Consider the following 21845-nt stretch of genomic DNA (forward strand, 5'->3'; position numbering starts at 1 on the left):
AATGTGAGAGAAAGTGTTGGGAGGAGGAGGAGGAGGAAGACATTATAGGTGATTTTCCACCCCGTCTGCACTACTTAAACCGTACACACCTTGTGTTTTCGAGGTCTCCACACAAAGCAGGCCCTTGTGTGTCCTGAAACTGCCCAGGAAGCGAGATCAGACACGGGAAAGGGTGTGATGGTTGACTTAGGATACAGTAGCCAATGGGGGTGCCGGGTGGCCGCAAGACAGCTGAGAGGAAAAGGTTGAGTAGTCTCTCAGTGTTAACCCTCACAAAATGTACCTGGACTGTCACTGGAGAGGATAATGGAAGCAGTCATTTCCCTCAACGGCCAAATGATGTCAGCGACAGGGCAGACACTGCTTCAGATGTACAGCCACCCAGATTAGCGTCTAATGGACATGAACTGTGTTTGGATAAGTAATCGGTTCTGTATCGTGAGCGTCTGTTCCACATTCTGGACTCGCAGCGAGTTCATGCCGCTACGGTCAAGTATGTTCACTCCTTTCTCCTTCTAATCAAAGCCAGCAGTTTTCAAACCCACGGGTCGGCCATGCAGCACAAAGCCAGAGTCATGGCTCGCTCCTTTGCACGGTGGCATTATTATTATTCTAAATCTGTTATGTTTTTGATGTAAGGATTTTAAGGAAAGCTGAGGGATGGAGGCCAGATGAAGGAGGGAGCGGAGGGTCAGCTTTTCCCGGCTCGTCATGCCTCTCGTGACTTCACGGTAATGAAAGAGGCTTTTTAGTAGCGACTGTTTTGAGGTTTTTCAGACATTCCTTTGACATGACCTTATAGGAGGTGCATACTCTGGCCCGGGGTGGGGCGAGGACAGGCAGAAAGAAGCCCCTGTGCGAAGCTGTCAGCGGGGCTTCACAGATGAGAGGAAGACGGGGGGTGGGATGGAGAGACGAAGGGACGGACATCAAGGTAGACAGCGTTTACCCATGACATCACTAAGAGGAAACGCTGTCCCCCCTCCCCTACCCCTGCATGTGCTTAACACATTAGCAGTACTGCATGTAATGTACACTTTGACTGGCCGGCTGGTTTCCTGACAAGCTTGGCACAGGTTTCTGTCCAGCTCTGGTGTGAAAGTGTTATTTGATTTTGCAGCGGAGCAAAAACAAACCCTTGTCGGGTTCATTTAGCTGCGAATATCAAGCAACTTATTCATACCCTCAGTGTACAGTAAAGACATTATGTGGCCGGTGTGGACAGTAAGCATGTGCTGAAGCAGTTTTTTGTCCATCAAAGTTGTCGACTTAACGTGATGAAAGATTTAAGGCTGCATGAAGGAGAGGTCAATTTGCAGAGGTCGTGATTTTTTTTTCCCCGTCCAATTAAGCGCCACACATATATCATAAGCGCTGTCCCCTCTGCATATTTTCCTGTTTGAATGTTTGCGTGTTAACACATGTGCAAGTATGTCTGTCCAATCATATGTTTTATCTCCATCCTGTCAAATCCTACTTCACTCCGATTGGATAAGGGTCTATGTACGTCTTGGGGGGGCCTTTCAGTGTAAGCATTGAAAGTGGTTTTCCAGGCTTCTTGGAATTTCTGCAGCTTCTTGAATCATCAGTCAAAGTGCTCCCTGTGAGACTCAGAAACAATCCCGGGTGGAGGGAAGTGGGTCGCTCGCTTCACAGGGAGCTAATCAGCCATTTAGTCAAAATATCCTACAGTGAGTTCCTCATGCCAGGCATCGGAGCCAGGACCTTCACTCTGCAGCTGCTGCAGCACTGGCAACAAGGAGCTCTGATAAACGGGGTGTATTCAGCGTTCCTCACAAAGCGTGTAGGATCCCACATGAATCCCATTTCATTTATGATTACAGAGTATTGTGAAATTTTCTCGATCCTCTCTCCAACCCGATGTTTGATTCCAAGTGCCAGCCTCTTAAAGCGCCACATGTTTTCACGTCTCAACCTTGAAAATTGTTAATTTAATGGACCTTACTGAAGTCTGCTGGGCATTTCCTGTCTGTATTCACCAACTTTTCTGAATATATTTGATACATCAATGCCAGGAATAACACATACTGTTTTCATAAAAATCTTTTCACATGATTAACGTGTCAATGACCTGATTAATTGTTTTATCTTTAGATCTTTCAGAACACAATGAAAAGTTTAAAACATTCTGTGATGTAACCAACATTCCGAAACCCCTTGACTTTATTATGATGTTATAGCATGAAGAGCAAACAATATTCACATTTGAGAACCAAACGTTTGAGAATTCTTTCTTAAAAAAATGACTGAAACCAAAGTTGGCTGAATACATTTCTTTTGGATCTGTTCATTTCCTCTCTTTCCATTCTTTTCACCTCAAGTTGGGTTGGAACTGTTAAAATGTTTGTCTTTGCCTGGTTTTCCTTAAACACATCTACACTCAAGATTTGCTGCCGAACCGAAGACGGATATCATGTCGGTGGCCTGCTGGATAAATATGTCGAGAACAATATGCTCCAAACCCTCCACCTAGTGACACAAATATTGGTTTAGTGACAGTAAACTTTCTATGGGTTTGGTCTGAAAAATGACTCCTTTGTTTACAGAGGAGTAAATATTATTCCCATTAAAACACAGACTGGGTCGGTAAGTACAGACTAGTGCTCCTCAGACAGTTGCCTGGAGTGGTTTGGTCCCAGCAGTGTAGGAAAGTGTGTTTGTGTTTATAGGTCCACAGTTTTAGGAGTAACCTGTTCACAGCTCTTGGCAGTTGAACATTGTCCGTCTATTTTTTAAAAACAGAGCAGATTTCCATGCACTTTATGGATGAGATTTACTTTCTTACATCTTTTTTTCCAAGGGTTCAAGTGTAGTTGAAAATATTTTTGTTATGTAGACGGCATCTGAATCATCTGGTTGTTGATGTCTGGTGACATGTAAACACAAGGCCTCAGCATCTCCTGCTGTAACAGGCAGGTTCGCGTTGATGTGACATCACATTCCTAAACAACCGTATCACACTGACCTTTACACGCAGACACTTCTCTCCTTCACAGGCCTCAAACCATTATTGGCTGTGGTTGTCACTGTTATCACGTTTGCAGATGTTCCTGCTGGAATAAATTCAATGTAAACTGGCAGTGCGCCCAACAGCACCGTAGGTAATCTGTAATGATTTACATTGTCCATATTTGGGCCTTTTTGTCTATTCTCTAATTCCAGAAATCGCTGTCTGTGTGTCTGTGTCTCTGTGTGTAGAACGTGAGAGAATCGTTCATTTTATCGTCTTTGCACTCGGCATGTGTTTTATCAAGGGCCTAAGAAAATGCAGTGTTGAACTTGGTACGATTTGGATACGTTTAATAATAAAACAATTTTAATAAACAGGCGACTAGTGCTCTATCACAGCGGTGGCCAATTTAAGAGACACTTTCATGGCAATGACAACTGATTTTCCAGTCCAGCTTCACTGAACTTTGAATAATCAGGCGAACAGCTCTTTGTGCCACAGCAGTGCTGCTGCTTCAAGGTTCTGTGAACTGAGTCCTGCAGCTGGACTTTACTCAGCACGGCTCAATTACTGCAGGTCTCTTTTACAGTTTCATAAAGAAAGCTGTAGCCAGCATCACCACAGGCAGAGCAAACAGCCCGTTCCAAAGAGACACAGGCGCTGCAGTAGTTTGACTGAAAATATTCATGATTTGTCTTTTACCACATATTGATTCAGCTCCTTTTTTCACCCTCTGCCCCTGTCCAGTCTCCCACCAAGCTCAGTCTCCACTCATTGGTCAGCTGGCCCTCTCCTTTGTGAATGGTCAGCCACTAAGAGCTTGCCTGAAATGTCACGCCCCTTGCTTGGAGGCTTTCTGATCAGCTGTGCTGTAGCCTTGGAAACCATGGCGTTGGGTCTGCTGAACTGATTTGAGCCAAAGTTATGTTACTTGGTGAAGAATTGAAAAAGATCCAGTAATGCAAACATTTCAGCCTCTTCAGGGCCAAAGTTTTGTGTGGGAGAGAAGGACTCCCTTTCCTGCAGAATGACCTTTTTTACTTAACAGACCTTTAACGTGCCCAAACAAAGCAGTATGAGCTATATATGAAGAAAATGAAAACCTGGAAATCATGAGCCCTTTCATGCACCTTGTCAGGAGAGGTTGCTCAGGTATTAGCCGGTTAAATTGTATTTTTAACCACTGCTAAAAATATAACTTTACAAACAATTATCACTGGAGTTCAGTCTGAAAATAGCAAGAATGGTGCAGGTCCAAGGATTATTAGAGTTCGAAAACACAGTACAGCATTTTAGGACATTGGGACAGTATTTTAAGAACGTGGAGTTTGAGGACACAGAGGAGAGAGCTCTATGTGTTTCTCTCTTGTCTGTCTTGTCTGTCTCTTGTACTCCTCCACATGTGGACGTGTTGAACTGCTGCACCTCTTGGACCAACACTTGAACGCTACCCTCTGTCTACTTCGCTCGACTTTCCTAACCTCTTGAGAATTGTAGAAACGCCTTCAAACAGCTTGTCTCCTGAGTATTCAGCTCTGCGGTTGCCAGGTTTGACCACTTGTTGCCAGCTCACAGTCATATTTTGGGTGGTCAGTCAGTCTGTATACGACTCAGCGGGCCTGTTAGTAGCACTGAGGTACTTTCAATGCTTTTTGTCACAAACATCATCTCTGCATCTGTGGCGCCAGACCAGCCCCATTAACATACCTGTGACTCAGGCAGGAGGCCCGGAGGAGAAAGGCATGCAAATGTACATTTGGCTTGGCACCACTCAGTTCCCACATCAAGAGCGTGGCACGGCGGTCCAGCAGCTCGGACACAGGTTGCTCTTTAGCGAGGAGGGCAAACCGAGGGCTCAGACTGAGTGCTAGTGTTTTTCATCTCCGCAGGTGCGGCCGGGAAATTCATGTGGGAGGAAAAATGTCCTCATCTGGTGCAAGACGTGCCCCTCTGGATGAAGATTTGCTTTTCATGCCAACGTTTTAGCGTTGCTATGATTTTTAATCCTGTCGTGTTTCATGTGAAAATTTAACGTCAGAGTTTAGATGAAGTATTTCTGTTGTGTAGAAGTTCTTCTCTGTTTGTGTGTGGAGTAACTTACAAACACAAAGCATTATATAAAACAGAAGCTTTCCAATAGTTACTTTGACACTTTAAACTACACCAGTGCCACACTGGCATCTTCAAGTGTTTAAAATCTCTAAAATCTGTACATGTTTTATTTTAGATGTTTCTCTGTCCCTCTCCCTCCTATCTCTAGCGCCACCGTGCGTTATCAGCACATTTTTCAGCTCTCATAACAAAAGATTAAGATTAAGATACATTTATTTGTCCCAAACACATGCACACACATGCACAAGCACACTCATGCAAGGAGGGAAATTTAACCTCTGCTTTTAACCCATCTGGTGCAGGACACACAGAGCAGTGGGCAGCCATGTACGGCGCCCGGGGAGCAGATGTTTGGGGAGTAAGGTGCCTTGCTCAGGGGCACTAGACAGGGTAGGGAGAATTCTCTTGGATTTTTGGACAGATCAATCCAGGTTCGTCTTTTTGTTGTTTGTCCGTGGAGTCGAACCAGAGACGAACCAGAGACCTTTTCTGCCCATAGTCCAAGTTTATGCCACTAGTCCACCGCCTCTAATGACATCATCATGAGCTCACAATGTCATGAAGTCAAATTATTTATCCAAAGATTTTTCTGAAATTCTGCTACATCACAATATATTGATGCTGCAACATTCAGTTTTATAAACTATCTATTCACACCACCTGCTCCTATAGAGGCACACCGTGGCTAATGATTGAACGGCTGCAGCATTTCAGGCGTTTCTTGGAAAATGACTTACTTTCTTATCATCCTGTTTTTCTCCTCACACACACAAGGGAAGTCATTTTGATTTACCCATGCATGGTTGTTTCTTGGCTGAATTGTTTTCCATTACAACATTCACTGTAATGGCAAACTCCTTTCAAAGCCATGATGGATTTCTGCTGAGGTGTTGTAACCTTGCACCTTGATTTATGAGCATGTGTTTTTAATTCAGAATCTCCGAGTTGTTGTTTTTGACAAGTTGATGGAGTAGTCAGACACTCAGAACTCCTCCAGGTTGAATTATCTGTCTCCATAAAGTAACAGTTATGTTCTTGTGTGTGTGAGCTCGGCTGCTGTAAATCCATAATTTCTAGTTTCCAACACATACTTTTTGTTAGGTTTTCACCTGGTGTCCTCACAGGTTTCAAGCCCTAAAACGTTTTACTTGTTAGCAATCACTTTTCCTCATTTGTGGTATTTTTCAGCAACTTAACAACCAACTGCAGACAATCTGCTTCCTGTTCACAATGTCCAGACAATGTACAATGGTTATACTGATGCAGAGCTAAAATGCTCATCTGGTGTCGTCATTGCCATGAACCAGACACTAGATTTGTCTTTTGCTTCTGACTCAACTGTTCCTGAACATATGATAATTATTCTCACACATCATTGCATGAGTCTCCTGTGTTGAAGGCTTCCCCTCGTTGTGAGTTTCTCGTCTCAGGACAATAGATTTGGCAGAGGCTTACCACAGCTGCTTGTGCTGGTGTGGTGAACTGTAGTTATTTTCCTCCCCCTTCCTCCAGCTGATTCTCTGAACTGAGCCAGGCCGTCCCCGGGGGACTGAGGGCAGCCGGGGCTGGAGGAGGAGGAGGAGGGGGAGGCAGGTGAGAGCAGACTGCAGAATAACTTCCCCTTCACCTCCTTCCTCCTCAGCCTGTGCGATCTTTGCTGTTTAGTCAGGACGAAACATACAGTATCAACAGATGACTATATCATCCAGCAAAGCCATGTGGACAATAGCTGTGCTAAGAGGATTTTTCTCCCTGAATGATGAGGGGGAGACTTTGTGAGGAATGCAGCAGCAGCAGAGGAGACATGACACAGCGGAGTTGTGGGCTGGATGTTGCAACATCAGTTAGAAGGGAAAAAATCCACCCTCAGATACACAATCACTGATTTAATCAGTCTAATGCATTCCAGGTTTTACTGTGTCTGCATTAGTGAGTGATTTATGTGCACATCTTTCCTAAGACCTGTTGCTAATGGCTTTTTACTTGGTGCATTTATGTAGCATTTACCTCTAATGGGCCAAATACTGGACTAGTTCTAGGTTCTGGGTTTTAAGGAGTGGGGTGAAAGCATAAATAATAAGCCAGAGATCAGGTACTTTAAATTCAAAGCCGGCACTTTACTGAACACACTTAACAAATAACATAATAAATAAAGTATATATCATAAACATAATAAACTTAATAAACATATACACACATAATTCAAACAATAAAGGAGGGGTTAGACGAGTGGAGCTCTTCACTCTTCTTCCCTGTATTCTCTTGTTCGGTGTGATAGTCTTTTCAAAATAAAGTTCCGTTCGAAATCCTTATTTAGTTCAATTCAAAAAAAAGAAAATGTTGATACTCCTACCACTCTGGCAGTGAGTAAAGTCCAATCCGGGCAGTGGCAGAAGTCCAGTCCAGGTTGAAAGGGATGGTTGATTCAGCCCTTACGACCGGAGTCCGCCGATCTTCTCGCTCGCCATCTTGTCTCGGTTGCATGTGTGTATCCTCCAACACACACACGCGTCTCCTCACAGGTTCCCTGATCGTGGAACCTCTTCAAGCATGTAAAGCACTTTTCAACAAACTCTGGGTATTGCTTTTAAGTCTTAACATATCTTTGTAACACATGGTTTTTAGCAGCCAAACATCTTCGCTCTCCTCTTTCCTTTTGTTTGTCCTTTTGCTTCTCTCGAGTCTCCTCCCTCACTTCCCTTTTATACTCTATTATGTGCCTCCCCTTCCTGTCACCTCCACAGAGGGAAAATCTCTTAAAGGGGAAAGCACTCTCACCTGTCTTAAAGGGAAAGCGTTTTTAGTCAGAAGACTTTTAATATTTCTCCATTAAATGATCTTTAACATGGGTTTTAACTGACTTTAACCAGTTTTACTTATTTATTAATTTAATGGACTATTTATCTATCTATACATTTACAATACATTTTTATATTTATTTATATCACATTTATCTATATTGTAACTATTTAATGATTGATATTTAACGTGGACTATTTATTTATTTAGTATACATTGCAATGCATATTTATATATTTCAAGTATATCTATATTATCACTTTTATAATATGGGAGATATTAATATGGGTTACATCCTCCCCACTTTACCTTTTGCACGTCCCTGTGCAAAATACTGAATCTATACTATACTATCATAATTCTATGTGGTTTTGAGTCTGTGAATACGTCAGTCAAACTCTGCAACAGAGACTGGACTATTGTCACTAATGGATTTCCTAATTCAGGGTAAGTCAGTCGATCAATAGGCTTTCTGTCTCTGGTGGATCGTCTTGGGGGTTCTGTCTCAGTGTCAGGTTGTTTTTGAGAAGTTTCAATGTCATTCCCTTCTTCAGTGGCTTGATTAGGGGATGAGGGAATGTTCAGGTCCTCTTTTGGGAGGTCTTGAGTATTCTGTTCCTCAGGTAAGATGCTCTCAGGTAGAGATGAGTTACATTCCTCAGGTTCAAGTCTGTCAATGTCTGCAGCATCAGATACGATGATTCCTCCAAGATCAGGTAAGCAACTCTCATCTTGGTGCGGAAAACAGATTTCATCAGGATCAGGTGGGTATAAGTCACAAGTTTCTGCTGGAGCATCTTGAGGGATAGTCCTGTCTGGAACTTGTTCTGCGGGTTCTGGGACTTGGTTGAAACCCAGGGTCTCCACTCGTTGGTTTCTATGACCGTCATAATAGTACTCTTCAGAGTCGGATTGAGATTCACTCCCATCTGCCGTATCTGAGTTGTCTCTCGGATGTTGTCGGGTTCTTGGCCGCCTGGCCGTCTTTATTGTGTCAGTTTCACTCTCTGCCGAGGTCATCGGGAGGAAACCACATGACAGCAAAAGGTCACGGTGAAGGGTTCTCTGTGGACCCTCTCTGGTCTCAGGTCTGACAACATACACTGGAACGTCTCCACATTGTTTTAGGACAACATACACGTCTGACTCCCACTTGTCAGCTAACTTGTGTTTGCCTCTTAGGCGGACATTTTTTACTAAAACTCGGTCGCCTACTCTCAAGGTGGACTCAACAATGCACTTGTCAAATCTTGTTTTGTTGCGTGCAGCTGTTTTCTTTGCATTTTCAGCAGCAACTCGATAACTGGTCTCAAGATGAGATTTCAGGTTCTGAATGTATTGAGAATGTGATCCTGGTTGGTGGTGGACTGGTAGACCAAAGGCAAGGTCTATGGGCAATCTAGGCTGTCGCCCAAACATCAGCTCATAAGGGGTAAAGCCTGTCACTTCGTTTTTTGTACAGTTATAGGCGTGTACCAAAGGCTTGACGTAATTACGCCAATGACTCTTTTTCTTGTTCTCAAGGGTTCCCAATATGTTTAGCAGGGTTCTGTTGAAACGTTCAACGGGATTCCCTCTAGGATGATAGGGGGTGGTCCTTATTTTCTGGGTGCCAATAAGGTCACACAACTCTTTAATTGTACGGGACTCAAAGTCGGGACCTTGATCGCTATGAAGTCTCTCAGGGATGCCATAGTGGACAAGGAAGTGATCCCATAAGCACTTAGCCACTGTCTTAGCCTTTTGGTTTGATGTAGGGATGGCAACTGCGTACTTAGTAAAGTGGTCAGTGATGACCAGAATGTCTTTGGTGTTACTTGAATCTGGTTCTAGTGAGAGAAAGTCCATGCACACAAGCTCAAGTGGTCTTGTAGCTGTGATGTTAACAAGTGGTGCAGCTTTCTCGGGTAAAGATTTGCGTCGTATGCAACGATTGCAGGTTCGGATCTTGTTTTCCACATCTGTGGACATTTTGGGCCAATAAAACCGCGCTCTGACAAGGTCTATTGTGCGCTCCATGCCCATGTGACCAACATCATCATGTAGGCTCTTCAAGGCCAGGGGCCTCAGCTCTTCTGGCAGTACAAGCTGGTAGGACACCTGTGCTCCTTCTTGTCGTTTTCGATATAAAATGCCATCCAACATTTCCAGTCTGCTCCATTCTCTTAGTATCAGCCAGAGTTCAGGGAGTTCCTTCCTCACAGTTGGTGGAGGTTTCTCTCCTGACTCCATCTGGTGTATCACCTCTCGGATAGTTGCATCAGCTCTCTGTTTTTCCATCAGCTCAGCAGCTGTGAGATACGGGATGATGGGCAAACCCCCACACTGATTTTCATCGGCAAAGGTTGTAGGTATGGCTTTTGGGTTATGGGCGAGAGACATGACTAAGGTGGAAACAGGCTGTGTCGCTGCAATTTCATCCTCCACGATGTGATGGACAAAGTGTTTCTCACAAATTGCTTTGACTGTGCCCTCAGTCATTAGGTTAGAGTATTCGGGCTGAGACATGTGTTTCTTTGCAAACTGCTGTATCCTTTCGACCTCTTTTTGTGATGTGAAGTCATCAGTCAATACAGGGTGTGGACGTCTGGAAAGGCCATCTGCATCTTGGTTTTGCTTTCCTGCTCTGTACTGGAGCTGAAAGTTGAATGTTGACAAGGCAGCTAGCCACCTGTAGCTTGTAGCATCTAGCTTTGCAGAGGTGAGTATGTAGGTTAATGGGTTACTGTCGGTAACAGCAAGGAATGAACTTCCATACAAATAGTCTTGGAATTTTTCTGTCACTACCCATTTAAGGGCAAGAAATTCTAATTTGTGTGCTGGGTATCTGGCTTCACACGGTGAGAGGCCACGGCTTGCATAAGCGATAACACGTCTCTGTCCTTGCTGCTCCTGGTACAGAGCAGCACCTAACCCGACTGTGCTTGCATCTGTATGCAAGATGTAGGGTAACTTGGGGTCTGCAAATCCAAGGATGGGGGCAGTTGTCAACTTTTCGGTGATGGTTTCAAATGCTCTTTGACAATTTGTTGTCCATCTGTCTCCGAAGATATCTTTAGGGTTGTGGTATTTCTCTGTGTTAACTCTGGAGTTACTGCGTTTCCGCAGGGGTGGGTATCCAGCAGTTAGAGTATTGAGAGGTTTCACAATCTTTGCATAATCTTTGATAAACCGTCGGTAATAACCGCAAAATCCCAAGAAGGTTCTAAGTTCCTTCAGGTTTTTTGGCTTTGGCCAGGTTTTAAGGGCAGCTATCTTGTCAGTGTCTGTTTCGATGCCTTTTTCTGACACAACGTGCCCTAGATATTTGACTGAGGTTTGAAAGAATCTGCATTTTTCAGGAGACAACTTCAGGCCATACTCCCTCAATCTGTTGAGAACATTTAGAAGCCTTTCCTCATGTTCCTCCAAAGTTGAAGAAAAAATGATGAGGTCGTCGATGAAAACCAGAACTTGCTTCAGGTTTAGCTCTCCCATGCAACGCTCCATGAGTCTTTGGAATGTGCTTGGGGCATTTGTTATTCCCTGAGGCATCCTGTTGAATTCAAAAAATCCAAGTGGGCAGACAAATGCCGTCTTGTGTTTATCTGACTCCTCCATTTCGATCTGGTAAAAGCCAGACTTCAGATCCAAAACAGAAAACCACTTGGATCCATTTAAAGCTGAGAATGACTCTTCCACATTGGGTAGGGCATATGAGTCCTTTACAGTCTGGAGGTTAAGCTTCCTGTAGTCTATGCAGAGCCTGATGTCACCATTCTTCTTTTTGACGACTACAATCGGTGAGGAGAAAGGTGACTCCGATTCGCGGATGATTTCTGCATCTAGGAGTTCTCGAAGATGGCTACGCACAGCCTCAATGTCTTCTGGATGTATCGGTCTCGCTCTGTGTTTAAATGGTGTCTCGTCACTGAGCTTTATGTGATGTTTCATTCTTTCAGTGCGTCCAAAGTCAAGATCCCGCTGAGCGAACACATCTGGCATTGACTTCAGCTTTTCTGTGAGTCGCTCCTTCCACTCATTAGATATTGGAGAGTCTCCAAAGTTGAAGTTTATCTTAGTCACTTGGTCAGGGTCTGAGTTTTTGGTTGTGATGAGCTGAACTCTTTCAATAGCATTCACTTCCGCTATCACAGTCTCTGGAAGGATGGTGATGTCATGATCCGATTCATTTTTGAGGATCACTGGTATGTGGCGGGGTGATTTGGATGAGAGACTTGCTAGGCCATTTGATACCATTATGCCACCTGGTAGAAAAGAGGCTTTTGAAGTCTCCACCGTGACCCACTTTCCAGCATCTGGTGCTTTGCAACTGATCAATCCTTCCACAACTCTGGTTTCACCAGGCCTGATGGTCTCAGGATCATGGCTGAGCAGTCTTACAACTCCTACTCTGGGGTCAACTTTCTGTCTTCGTCTCATTTCAAGGGTTTTGAGGACAACTTTGTATCCATATGACATATATTGGTGGTAATGAGGTGCAGCCTCTGAGTACTGCTCGTACAGGATGTCTAGAGTGTTGGTGCCTATTAAAACATTTGACATGGTTGAGCGCATGTCAGGCACAATTAAGGCCAAAGTGGGGACTTCAACATCTATGCCAAGGGAACTCTTGGGGAATATGATATCTATTTTGACATATCCTAAGTAGGGGACATCCTGGCCGTTAGCAGCCTCCACTTCAAGCAGGTTGTCCAGGGATTCTATAGGTAAATGCGAGAGGTTTTGTTTGTAGAATGAATTTGGTATCGTTGTCACTTGTGAACCTGTGTCCAACAAGCAGTTACAGGCTTTTTCTGCAATGATGACTTCTGCAGTTGTTTTTGCTCCGATGAGCCCCTTTGGTAGGGTTACTGTCTGTTGTCTTGAGTGTGAGTATCCTGAGGTGGCGCACCATTTCCTTTTGGGACACTTTTCCTGTAGTCCAATCCCTATTTGTCCCTCAATAGTGACTGATGCCAGTTTAACTGATTGGATGTGGAGGAACCGGTTTTCTGTTCCCACTCTAGTTGTCTTTTCTTCAGCAGCTGCCTCTTTGCAGCCACTAGTGTAGGGTTTGGTTCAGCTTCACACTGAGGTTTGATGTGTCCATCTTCACCGCACCTGAAACAGTACCAGGGTCTTGGTTTGTTTGTGTAGTTATTGTTCACATCAGAGTTGTTGGACCGTAATTGCTGTGGTCTGTGACTCTGAGCTGGGGACTGTGTGGTTGTAGCTTTGAAGGATGGTTTGTTTGAAAACGATTTATTGTCTTTTTGTTTGATTTGTGAGAGTTGAGACTGTAACTCAGCTATCTGTCTTTTCAGGCCCTGTATCTCAGAGTGAGGGTCACTGCGTCTGTGAGGTGATGTAGTATAGTCTTCATCATACTGAGCATAGGAACCTTGGAAGTGTGAGGACACCTTCTGCTTTGAGGCACCGAAGTACTGCTTCATGCGGGAGTCTTTGGAGTCACGTTTTCCCTCTGTAGTGCGAAGTAGCAACAAGAGTTCTGCAAAGGTGGGTGGGTTCTGTTTCTTTTGTTCTAGCTTTAGCTCAGATATCAGAGTGTTGTCCCAACAGCCTCTGCAGAATTGTTTCAGAAGCTGGCTGTCCAGATCGGTTGCAGTTACTCCTCCTCTCCTGAGGGTGGTGTTCAGCATCACTTGCAGTCGTTGGAGATATTCTGAGGATTTCTCACCATAGTTTTGCAGTGTGTTGAGAAACTTTGCGTAAAGGTCATCTCCATCTTCAACTGTGCCAAAAGCTGAATCCAGAATGATCAAATACATTGAGGGGGATGAGTGAGGTGTCAGATGTTTCACTATGTCAACCGCAGGTGAAAAAATGCTTTCATGTATTTTTCTGGATTTGTGTAGGTCTGATTGTTGTGTGTCTCTCAGTAAAAAGTCTGCGTTGGAACGCCATGTCTCATAGTCCACTTCATGGTTTGGACGGGGGCTGCGTCCAGAGAAGGGTCGGAGTCTAAATGAAGCATGTGTTTGCATTGTTAAATCTTCGTGCTTGACTATGTGCTCAACGACAACCTTTTGCATTTCAGGTGGGCAGAGATTAGAAAAGCTCAGGGTGGCCTGTGTCTTTTCTTTTGGGGGATGTTGATACTGAGTTGGATCAAATTTCACATCAGATTTAGAGTCATAAATATTTTCTGGGAAAATAACACTGGGCTGAGGGTTCACCTGTGCTGCAGTCACAAGAGGATGTCTCTGGGCGTCATCTGAATCTGTGTCTTCATCTTGGTCATCCAAGAACTCCTGATGAACAGTCTCGCTAATGCGAGAGAGCTCTCCTTTGAGCACATCTGCAAAGTCCTTGCCGCTCTGCTTTGCAATCTCCTTCAGTCCTTTCAGAAACATCCTGGTGGCTGACTTAGTATCTGCAGGTGTGTAGGCACTTGCTAAGGCCTGGATGAAGTAAGTCACGTCTGTCTGAGTCTTGCTTATCAGTTTATATGGTAGTAAGGGTAAGAGTGACTCTAGGGCTGTATCATACGTAAACTCTATAATGATCTGCTTTTCAGATTGGGGCAAGTCTACGTGGATTCTTCTTTGAATCGAGCCATATAATTTTAAAAAGTCATAAAGTTCTTCATCAGTCTCTGTATCTGTTAAACCACTGACTAGTAGAGAGTTTGTAATTTTAACATCCAAAGTTTGAATTACTTCCATCATGAATTAATTAAGTTAAAGCGGTTATCTGGTCTCTGATTATTAATCTATGCTTTGGCCACTCCTGGCTAGTTCGCCAAATGTAGCATTTACCTCTAATGGGCCAAATACTGGACTAGTTCTAGGTTCTGGGTTTTAAGGAGTGGGGTGAAAGCATAATAATAAGCCAGAGATCAGGTACTTTAAATTCAAAGCCGGCACTTTACTGAACACACTTAACAAATAACATAATAAATAAAGTATATATCATAAACATAATAAACTTAATAAACATATACACACATAATTCAAACAATAAAGGAGGGGTTAGACGAGTGGAGCTCTTCACTCTTCTTCCCTGTATTCTCTTGTTCGGTGTGATAGTCTTTTCAAAATAAAGTTCCGTTCGAAATCCTTATTTAGTTCAATTCAAAAAAAAGAAAATGTTGATACTCCTACCACTCTGGCAGTGAGTAAAGTCCAATCCGGGCAGTGGCAGAAGTCCAGTCCAGGTTGAAAGGGATGGTTGATTCAGCCCTTACGACCGGAGTCCGCCGATCTTCTCGCTCGCCATCTTGTCTCGGTTGCATGTGTGTATCCTCCAACACACACACGCGTCTCCTCACAGGTTCCCTGATCGTGGAACCTCTTCAAGCATGTAAAGCACTTTTCAACAAACTCTGGGTATTGCTTTTAAGTCTTAACATATCTTTGTAACACATGGTTTTTAGCAGCCAAACATCTTCGCTCTCCTCTTTCCTTTTGTTTGTCCTTTTGCTTCTCTCGAGTCTCCTCCCTCACTTCCCTTTTATACTCTATTATGTGCCTCCCCTTCCTGTCACCTCCACAGAGGGAAAATCTCTTAAAGGGGAAAGCACTCTCACCTGTCTTAAAGGGAAAGCGTTTTTAGTCAGAAGACTTTTAATATTTCTCCATTAAATGATCTTTAACATGGGTTTTAACTGACTTTAACCAGTTTTACTTATTTATTAATTTAATGGACTATTTATCTATCTATACATTTACAATACATTTTTATATTTATTTATATCACATTTATCTATATTGTAACTATTTAATGATTGATATTTAACGTGGACTATTTATTTATTTAGTATACATTGCAATGCATATTTATATATTTCAAGTATATCTATATTATCACTTTTATAATATGGGAGATATTAATATGGGTTACATTTACATCTGGTGTGTTCAGTTTGTTTTCCTGTTGATTCTGCTGATTGATTAATCAGGAGATAATTTCATGTTGCTCGATTGTCTGATTCGAGACATTTGAGCATGGCTGACTAATTCAGGTTGAGCTTTTTATTGGCATGTGGTCAAAGTTTTTTCACTTATTTTCTATGCTTTGTATTTTCCTTGTTTTTATACATTTTCAACAAAACACAAATCAAATGTGTTAAACAAAAGAGATTTTGCCTTTAAGGACTAAGAGTATATTACACATATTTATCCTCATGTTTAGATGGGGTGCATCATTCTCCACTCATCTATTTCAATCCGTTCTCTAGCTCCCAGCGGCATTTGTGACGTCTTACATACAGTATTTCATAAAGCATGCCAGGAAGCTCACGTGAAATCATCAGAAACTAGACCGTAGCTCTCTTCATCCCCTGGTGGTTGGTGAGTGGTTGATGCTGGGTGTGTCCCAGTGGCTTCAGCCAGGTGATGGGACCAGGAATGTGCCCGTCGCCTCCTCTCAGTCTGGGGCCTTTTCTAGTGAAACCAAGCATGTCCATGTTCTGCATGGGCTCTTTTCTCCTGCCTCCCCTGTCACCACATGAAAAAGACTCACAGGGAGTCATTCTCCAGAAGGAGTGGGGAGGAAGAACTTCTGCTTCTTTTATCCCAGCAGTCCAGTTTCCGATTTATGATGCATTGTGCAGACTTTGTGGAAATAATGAGCCTCCCCCATAGAGAACACAAGGTTGCTGCATCTGGATGGGAAACTCAGATGAATGAGGGTATTCCCACATTTTGTTTTTGCTAATTCATCCTCCTTGAAAATAACACAAAGAGAACAAAGGTTTTTGTCGTAACAAGTGTTATTCCCATCACATGTGACTCATTGCTGAGTGGTTTAACAGAAGGGCCGGGCCAGACAGACTCAGGAGAGAGGCTGTGACACTTTGATGAAAGTTTGCACCTGCAGATCTAAACTGAGTTAAGGTTGAGGTATTCAATCGTTCATAAGAGGGAGGGGACTGTTTTGCTGCTTTTACCTCTTTTTATCTGTCTTTTATTCTCTCTCTCAATTCTCCTTAACCCTCCATTGTTCCCTGCTTGCTTCATCGCTCTCTTTCCTACTTTGAACGAATGTAATTGAAGCTTCATATTTTACAGTTTAGCCATAAACTAAATTATAATGAACTTTTAATACAAACAGTAATACATAAAATATAGTAGGATATTTATGAAATATAAACACAAATGCACATTTGTTTCTGTATGTTTTACTCTGATAAATATGTTTTTATATCCGTAGACATAAACACTAACACTGGTATGTCTGTAAAAAGCTAATATCAGCCATTTTTATTTGGCGGCTGATAGAACAGTCGGGATCTTGGATTGAGAACAATTGAGAAAAGAGCAATCTGTTGTGTGGTGTGCGTTGGTTCAGGTGATTGTGTTACCTCTCTGTGTCCAGGGTAGACAACGATTAGGATCTTATCTGAATGGAGCCAGGCATTTTTTCTAACAGAACAACATTTTTATGTTTGAGTTGTATGTGCTCAATGTGTACAATTGGCCCAATGCTTCAAGGAAGGAAATCTTTCAGAGCATATTATCTCTTATTTTTAAACAAATTCTTGAGGCACTATCCTTTTTTTTTATATAAAAAATCCTTGCAAACATATTCTATATTGTACTATTGTTTATTAGTCATGTATATTTTATGAACATGTACTTATTATCTGTTTAGGTTAGTTTTCCAGCTGCTGAAAAACAACAGCTGCTGGTTTTTATCTTTCTAACCTTGAAGCCGTTCACTCAGGACGTGGTCTGCAGTGAATCAGTGTCAAACATGTTCTGTTCTAGTCGACTTTTTCTTTTTTTTTTTCTTTTTTCTCGTGTCTGTGATGGATGTGTTTCTCAGGAAGTGGAAAGCATTCTTATGATTTCTTCATTCTAATACTCCCACCACTCATAAGGTTCAGAGACCTCATCTATCATATTAGCTGTAATGATGAGAGCTCTTCCTAATGACACAACATGCGTGTGAACAGTCTGTCGCTTTAAAGCTTCTCATTCTTTCCTTCGGTCTGATGAACCAAATTCAGCAATATCAGTGATTTCAAGTGGAGTCAAAATTATTGAGCTAACAAACAAACAAACACTGATAAAAACATAACCTCCTTGGTAATGAAAGATTTGCATCACAGATAAACACAGTTATGTTGCATTGCAGAGTAAAGAAAACCAAGCAAAAGTATTCACATCTCTCTTTCCTTCTCTCTCTCTGTGTCTGTAGCTGAAGCAGCCTGAAAAAGCAGCAGCGGCCGCACACACCTACTTCCAGGCCAATCCAGAACACGTGGAGATGGGTCAGAACCTGGAGCAGTACAAGGACCTGCAGGGCGTCGAGGAGGATCACTTTGTAGACCGAGAGGCCCGGCCTCACCAGGTAAGCCAGAAAATATGAGTTAGTGAGTTTTGATATTGATACAGCAAGTTCCCTATGTCCTTACTTCTCTCTTTCTTCTCTTTTCTTTTCTTTCTCTTCGTCAGGCCTCTTGTTAAAAAACCTGTTGCCATTTAAGCCATCTCTTGTCAGCCTTTGCCAAAATGTCTCTGCCAGTGCTTCTGTGTTTTTCTACTTCAATTCTTTCATAGAGGGTAAAAGTGCAGACGTCCCCACCCTTTATAATAATGGCCCATGTAGTTTAATAACTGAAAACTCATTTAGGCCTTTTAGTGCTGGTTGTGGTTGAGCCCTAAATGCTAAAGAGTTTTGAATCCCTTGTCTGCTCCTGTTTCTCTTTCTCTCATTCGTTCCATTCTGTGTATGGGCTTCTACCTCCAGGAGGACAGTTGATACTCTCTCTGTCCAAATCTACCTTGAAGGGATTTTAAGCTATATTTAAATCTCCTGTACTTAAATTCACAATCGTAACATGACTGATAATATAAATTTGCAACTCTGCACCTTTCAGCTTTTACTCAGCTTCTTTATATTTTGTCACTGCAGTTAGCTGGTGTGCAATAACCCTCTGGAAACAATACTTTCAATACATTTCCTCTCTGGCAACTGTTTTCTGTCCTCCTGTTGATTCTAAACAAAAGACTTGGAGGATTTATAAAAGCTTTTATGAGGTGGTAATAGGTTTGTGCACAGTATTTTAAACGTGTTAGAGAACAATAAACTTTTATTTACCCAAAACCAAAAGATAATAACTAGGTCATAAATAAGATCATAAATTATGATTCCAAGTTTCGTCATCTTCTTCTCCTCTCGTCCACCTGCAGCAGTCATTCACAGCAGCAGTGAGGTTGTATGGCAGTGGTGACTATGAGGGCGCCATCGCTTTGTTTGAGGAGGCTCTGGTGGAGTATTATACAGCAGACGTGGAGTGTCGGGCCCTGTGCCAAGGGCCACAGAGGTTTGAGGGCCACGATCACCTCCGCTACCGTTACAGCCTCCATGAACTCGTATCAGGTAAGAACTCCAGAGTTAGAATTAAATAGAAATCAGTCAGCACAGGGCATGTCTTTCTATAGAACCTGAAGTATGGAATTGGTAAGCGATAGGTCTCATTCACCCCTGGGTCACTTAAGACTTTGCAATTGGTTTTCCATCAAAGTAAACTGATGTTAGGGACTGAGCTATTCCAGTTGGACCCCAGCTCACAAGCCTATAGTCCCACAGCATAGACACCCACTGCCTCCGGTTCCTGAGAACACATACCTGCCAGGAAAGCTCATGAAATGCTAAACTAAGGCCTTTCACAGAGCTACACACATACTGATAGGACTGCAGTAACATCCAGTAACTACTTTTTATTTTTATTTGAATATGATATATGTTGGGGTAATCATCTGTTTCATCAATAGGTCATTATATTGATATATCACCAGTCGAGCTTAAAACGATTTGCTCAATATTTGTTTGTCAGTCGCCAAGCTTCTCCTGGCTCTCCATATGTTGAAACACAGAGATTTATGTGTCAACACTGACCTAGAAATTCCTGGTGATAAAAAGGTGCAAATAAACGACTCGCACTAAAAGCTTCAGTGCAGATTCGTTGGTACAGATCTCGGCCTGACACAGCAGGAACTTGGGTGAGGGTTGGTTACGTGTTATGATTTGCCAGTGAGTTCAGTCCCAGCACGCTCTGATGGCCACCCCCGATACCAGGCACAAAGAAATGGTTGGTAAAGAGACAAACACAGACAATACAAACACTATGGATAGTTTCTATGACTTTTGGTACGTACCACTGCCAGCTGATCTATCTCGCTGCCCGAACCCATTTACTTTGGGAGTACTGAACTTACACTGCATGTTCTAACAAACTCTCGAGAATACATTAAGTGCAGATGGAGCACGGAAACTTAATTTGTTTTACACAGTCTCTTGGAAATAAATCATATCATAAAAAAATAGGAAATAACACTGAGAAAGTTTGGCCAAGCCCCAGTTGGCGCCGATGTGTTGAGTTGTATCCTCTGTTGTTTAAAACTATTAGCTGAGCTGTGTGCTGTGGGATTCGGTAGACATGCTCTATTACCATACTCGACAGTCCAGGAAAACATCCTGATTCAGAGCCAGGGAAGCAGCCTGAGAGCAGCCGAAATCCCATGAGTCACCAGAGGAGTCACTGCCACTTGTGTCTCTTCTCCTCCTTGGCTCTTTTGAACCTCACATAGCCTTGTTCTGTCACTGCCATGGAGCAACTGAAGGGCTTTTTCACTTCATTTACTACAAATGACATGAATTAAGTTGTTCCAGCTACAAATAAAAACGCTTTGAAAACTCCAGCCTGTAATTAGTTCTACAGTATTTTTGATGTCTCTCTGTGTATGTTCACTCATTTTCTAGGTTTTTCAAAGTTGTCTTTCTGACATCTAGTCATGTAGATTAAAACTCAGTGTACAGTTTAATAGGTACAGCACTGCAGGCAATAGGAAACAAATCACAACCATTACTTTTACGATGCCTTTAATGTTCAGTTGCTTTTTGTCTTGGCTCTAACATAGACGTGTTAAGTCAATTTATACTTGTGTTTTAGAATTGAGGTTATAATAAGTGCTGCGTTCCATTGGATTGAATCATATCCAGAGGTGTGTTTAATTTCTGTCCTCCACGCACGCTATGATGAACTATATGAATATGAATTAAGCAGTCCTGAAGTTACTTTTTATATATGAGTAGAATAATACAAAAATGTGTAGAGTATGTTGCAATATAACAAACAAACAAAAACACATCGGACTTGAGTCTTGAAAATGACATTTTCACAAAATGATATTTGTATGTGATATGTAACATTAAATGCATTTTAAGTCTTTGTAATAAAAGTTTTTATAACTCTCTCTCTCTCTTTCTCTTTCTCTCGCTCTTCATAGATAACTAGCACTAATCTCACATTTTAACGGGTGTGTTATTTTATTATGTTGGGAACATGGTATGGAGTCAGCGCTGTAGGTGTCTGTGGTTTTAAACTGTCTTCCTGCACGTTTGATGTGGAGAGATGCTCGTATCCACAGGGAAACACTTTGGCACCAGATGATAATTACGAGGTCACACTTACACAGCAACTTTGGTCCGAGGTGCTCGTGTTGACATAAGTCAGGCCTCGCTCTGGAAACCAGTTGTGTGCAGAAGCCGCAGCTTAATTGCTGACAAGTGTGCTTTGTCTCAGTACGGCACAGTTGCAAAAACACTGAAAAGACAGGGAATTACTTTTGGCCCAGCTTTGTTTTACTAACAATCAGAGGATTGTTTTCCACAGCGACACTAAAGTGGCGACTGTGATTATGATGTTTATTTGTGTAAAAGGATTTCACAGAGTGACATTTTCATGTTCAGGCTCCACTGACCCAGAAACAGCTTTGCGTTTCTCCGCTATTCTATCCTGACACAACTCAGATCCCTGCTCTGCTTAGGATGTTGAAGAAATTGAAATTGACCAGAGCTCTGTTGTTTTGAGAGTGAGGAGAAGTAGAGCTGCAGCTGCTCAACAGTGACCTCACTGTACATACACGCTCACAACACACAAACACGTCTTCCACTCTGCTGCCGGTCCTCACAGGGCCTGACATAAGGAACTGATATCTGGCACCCAGTG

The 21845-nt window shown here is 42.6% G+C and overlaps 1 protein-coding gene across 1 annotated transcript in view; it reads left to right on the forward strand.

Annotated features, from left to right (window-relative positions):
• p3h2 (prolyl 3-hydroxylase 2) overlaps positions 1–21845 on the forward strand; it is a 67782-nt gene that overhangs the window by 34893 nt on the left and 11044 nt on the right. Inside the window, exons 2-3 of the mRNA XM_061078575.1 lie at positions 18029–18181; positions 19024–19213. Of these exons, the coding sequence (XP_060934558.1) occupies positions 18029–18181; positions 19024–19213 (343 nt within the window). The remainder of the gene's footprint in view (positions 1–18028; positions 18182–19023; positions 19214–21845) is intronic.

The sequence above is a fragment of the Limanda limanda genome, chromosome 9, assembly GCF_963576545.1.
Source record: "Limanda limanda chromosome 9, fLimLim1.1, whole genome shotgun sequence".
Classification (NCBI taxonomy): domain Eukaryota; kingdom Metazoa; phylum Chordata; class Actinopteri; order Pleuronectiformes; family Pleuronectidae; genus Limanda; species Limanda limanda.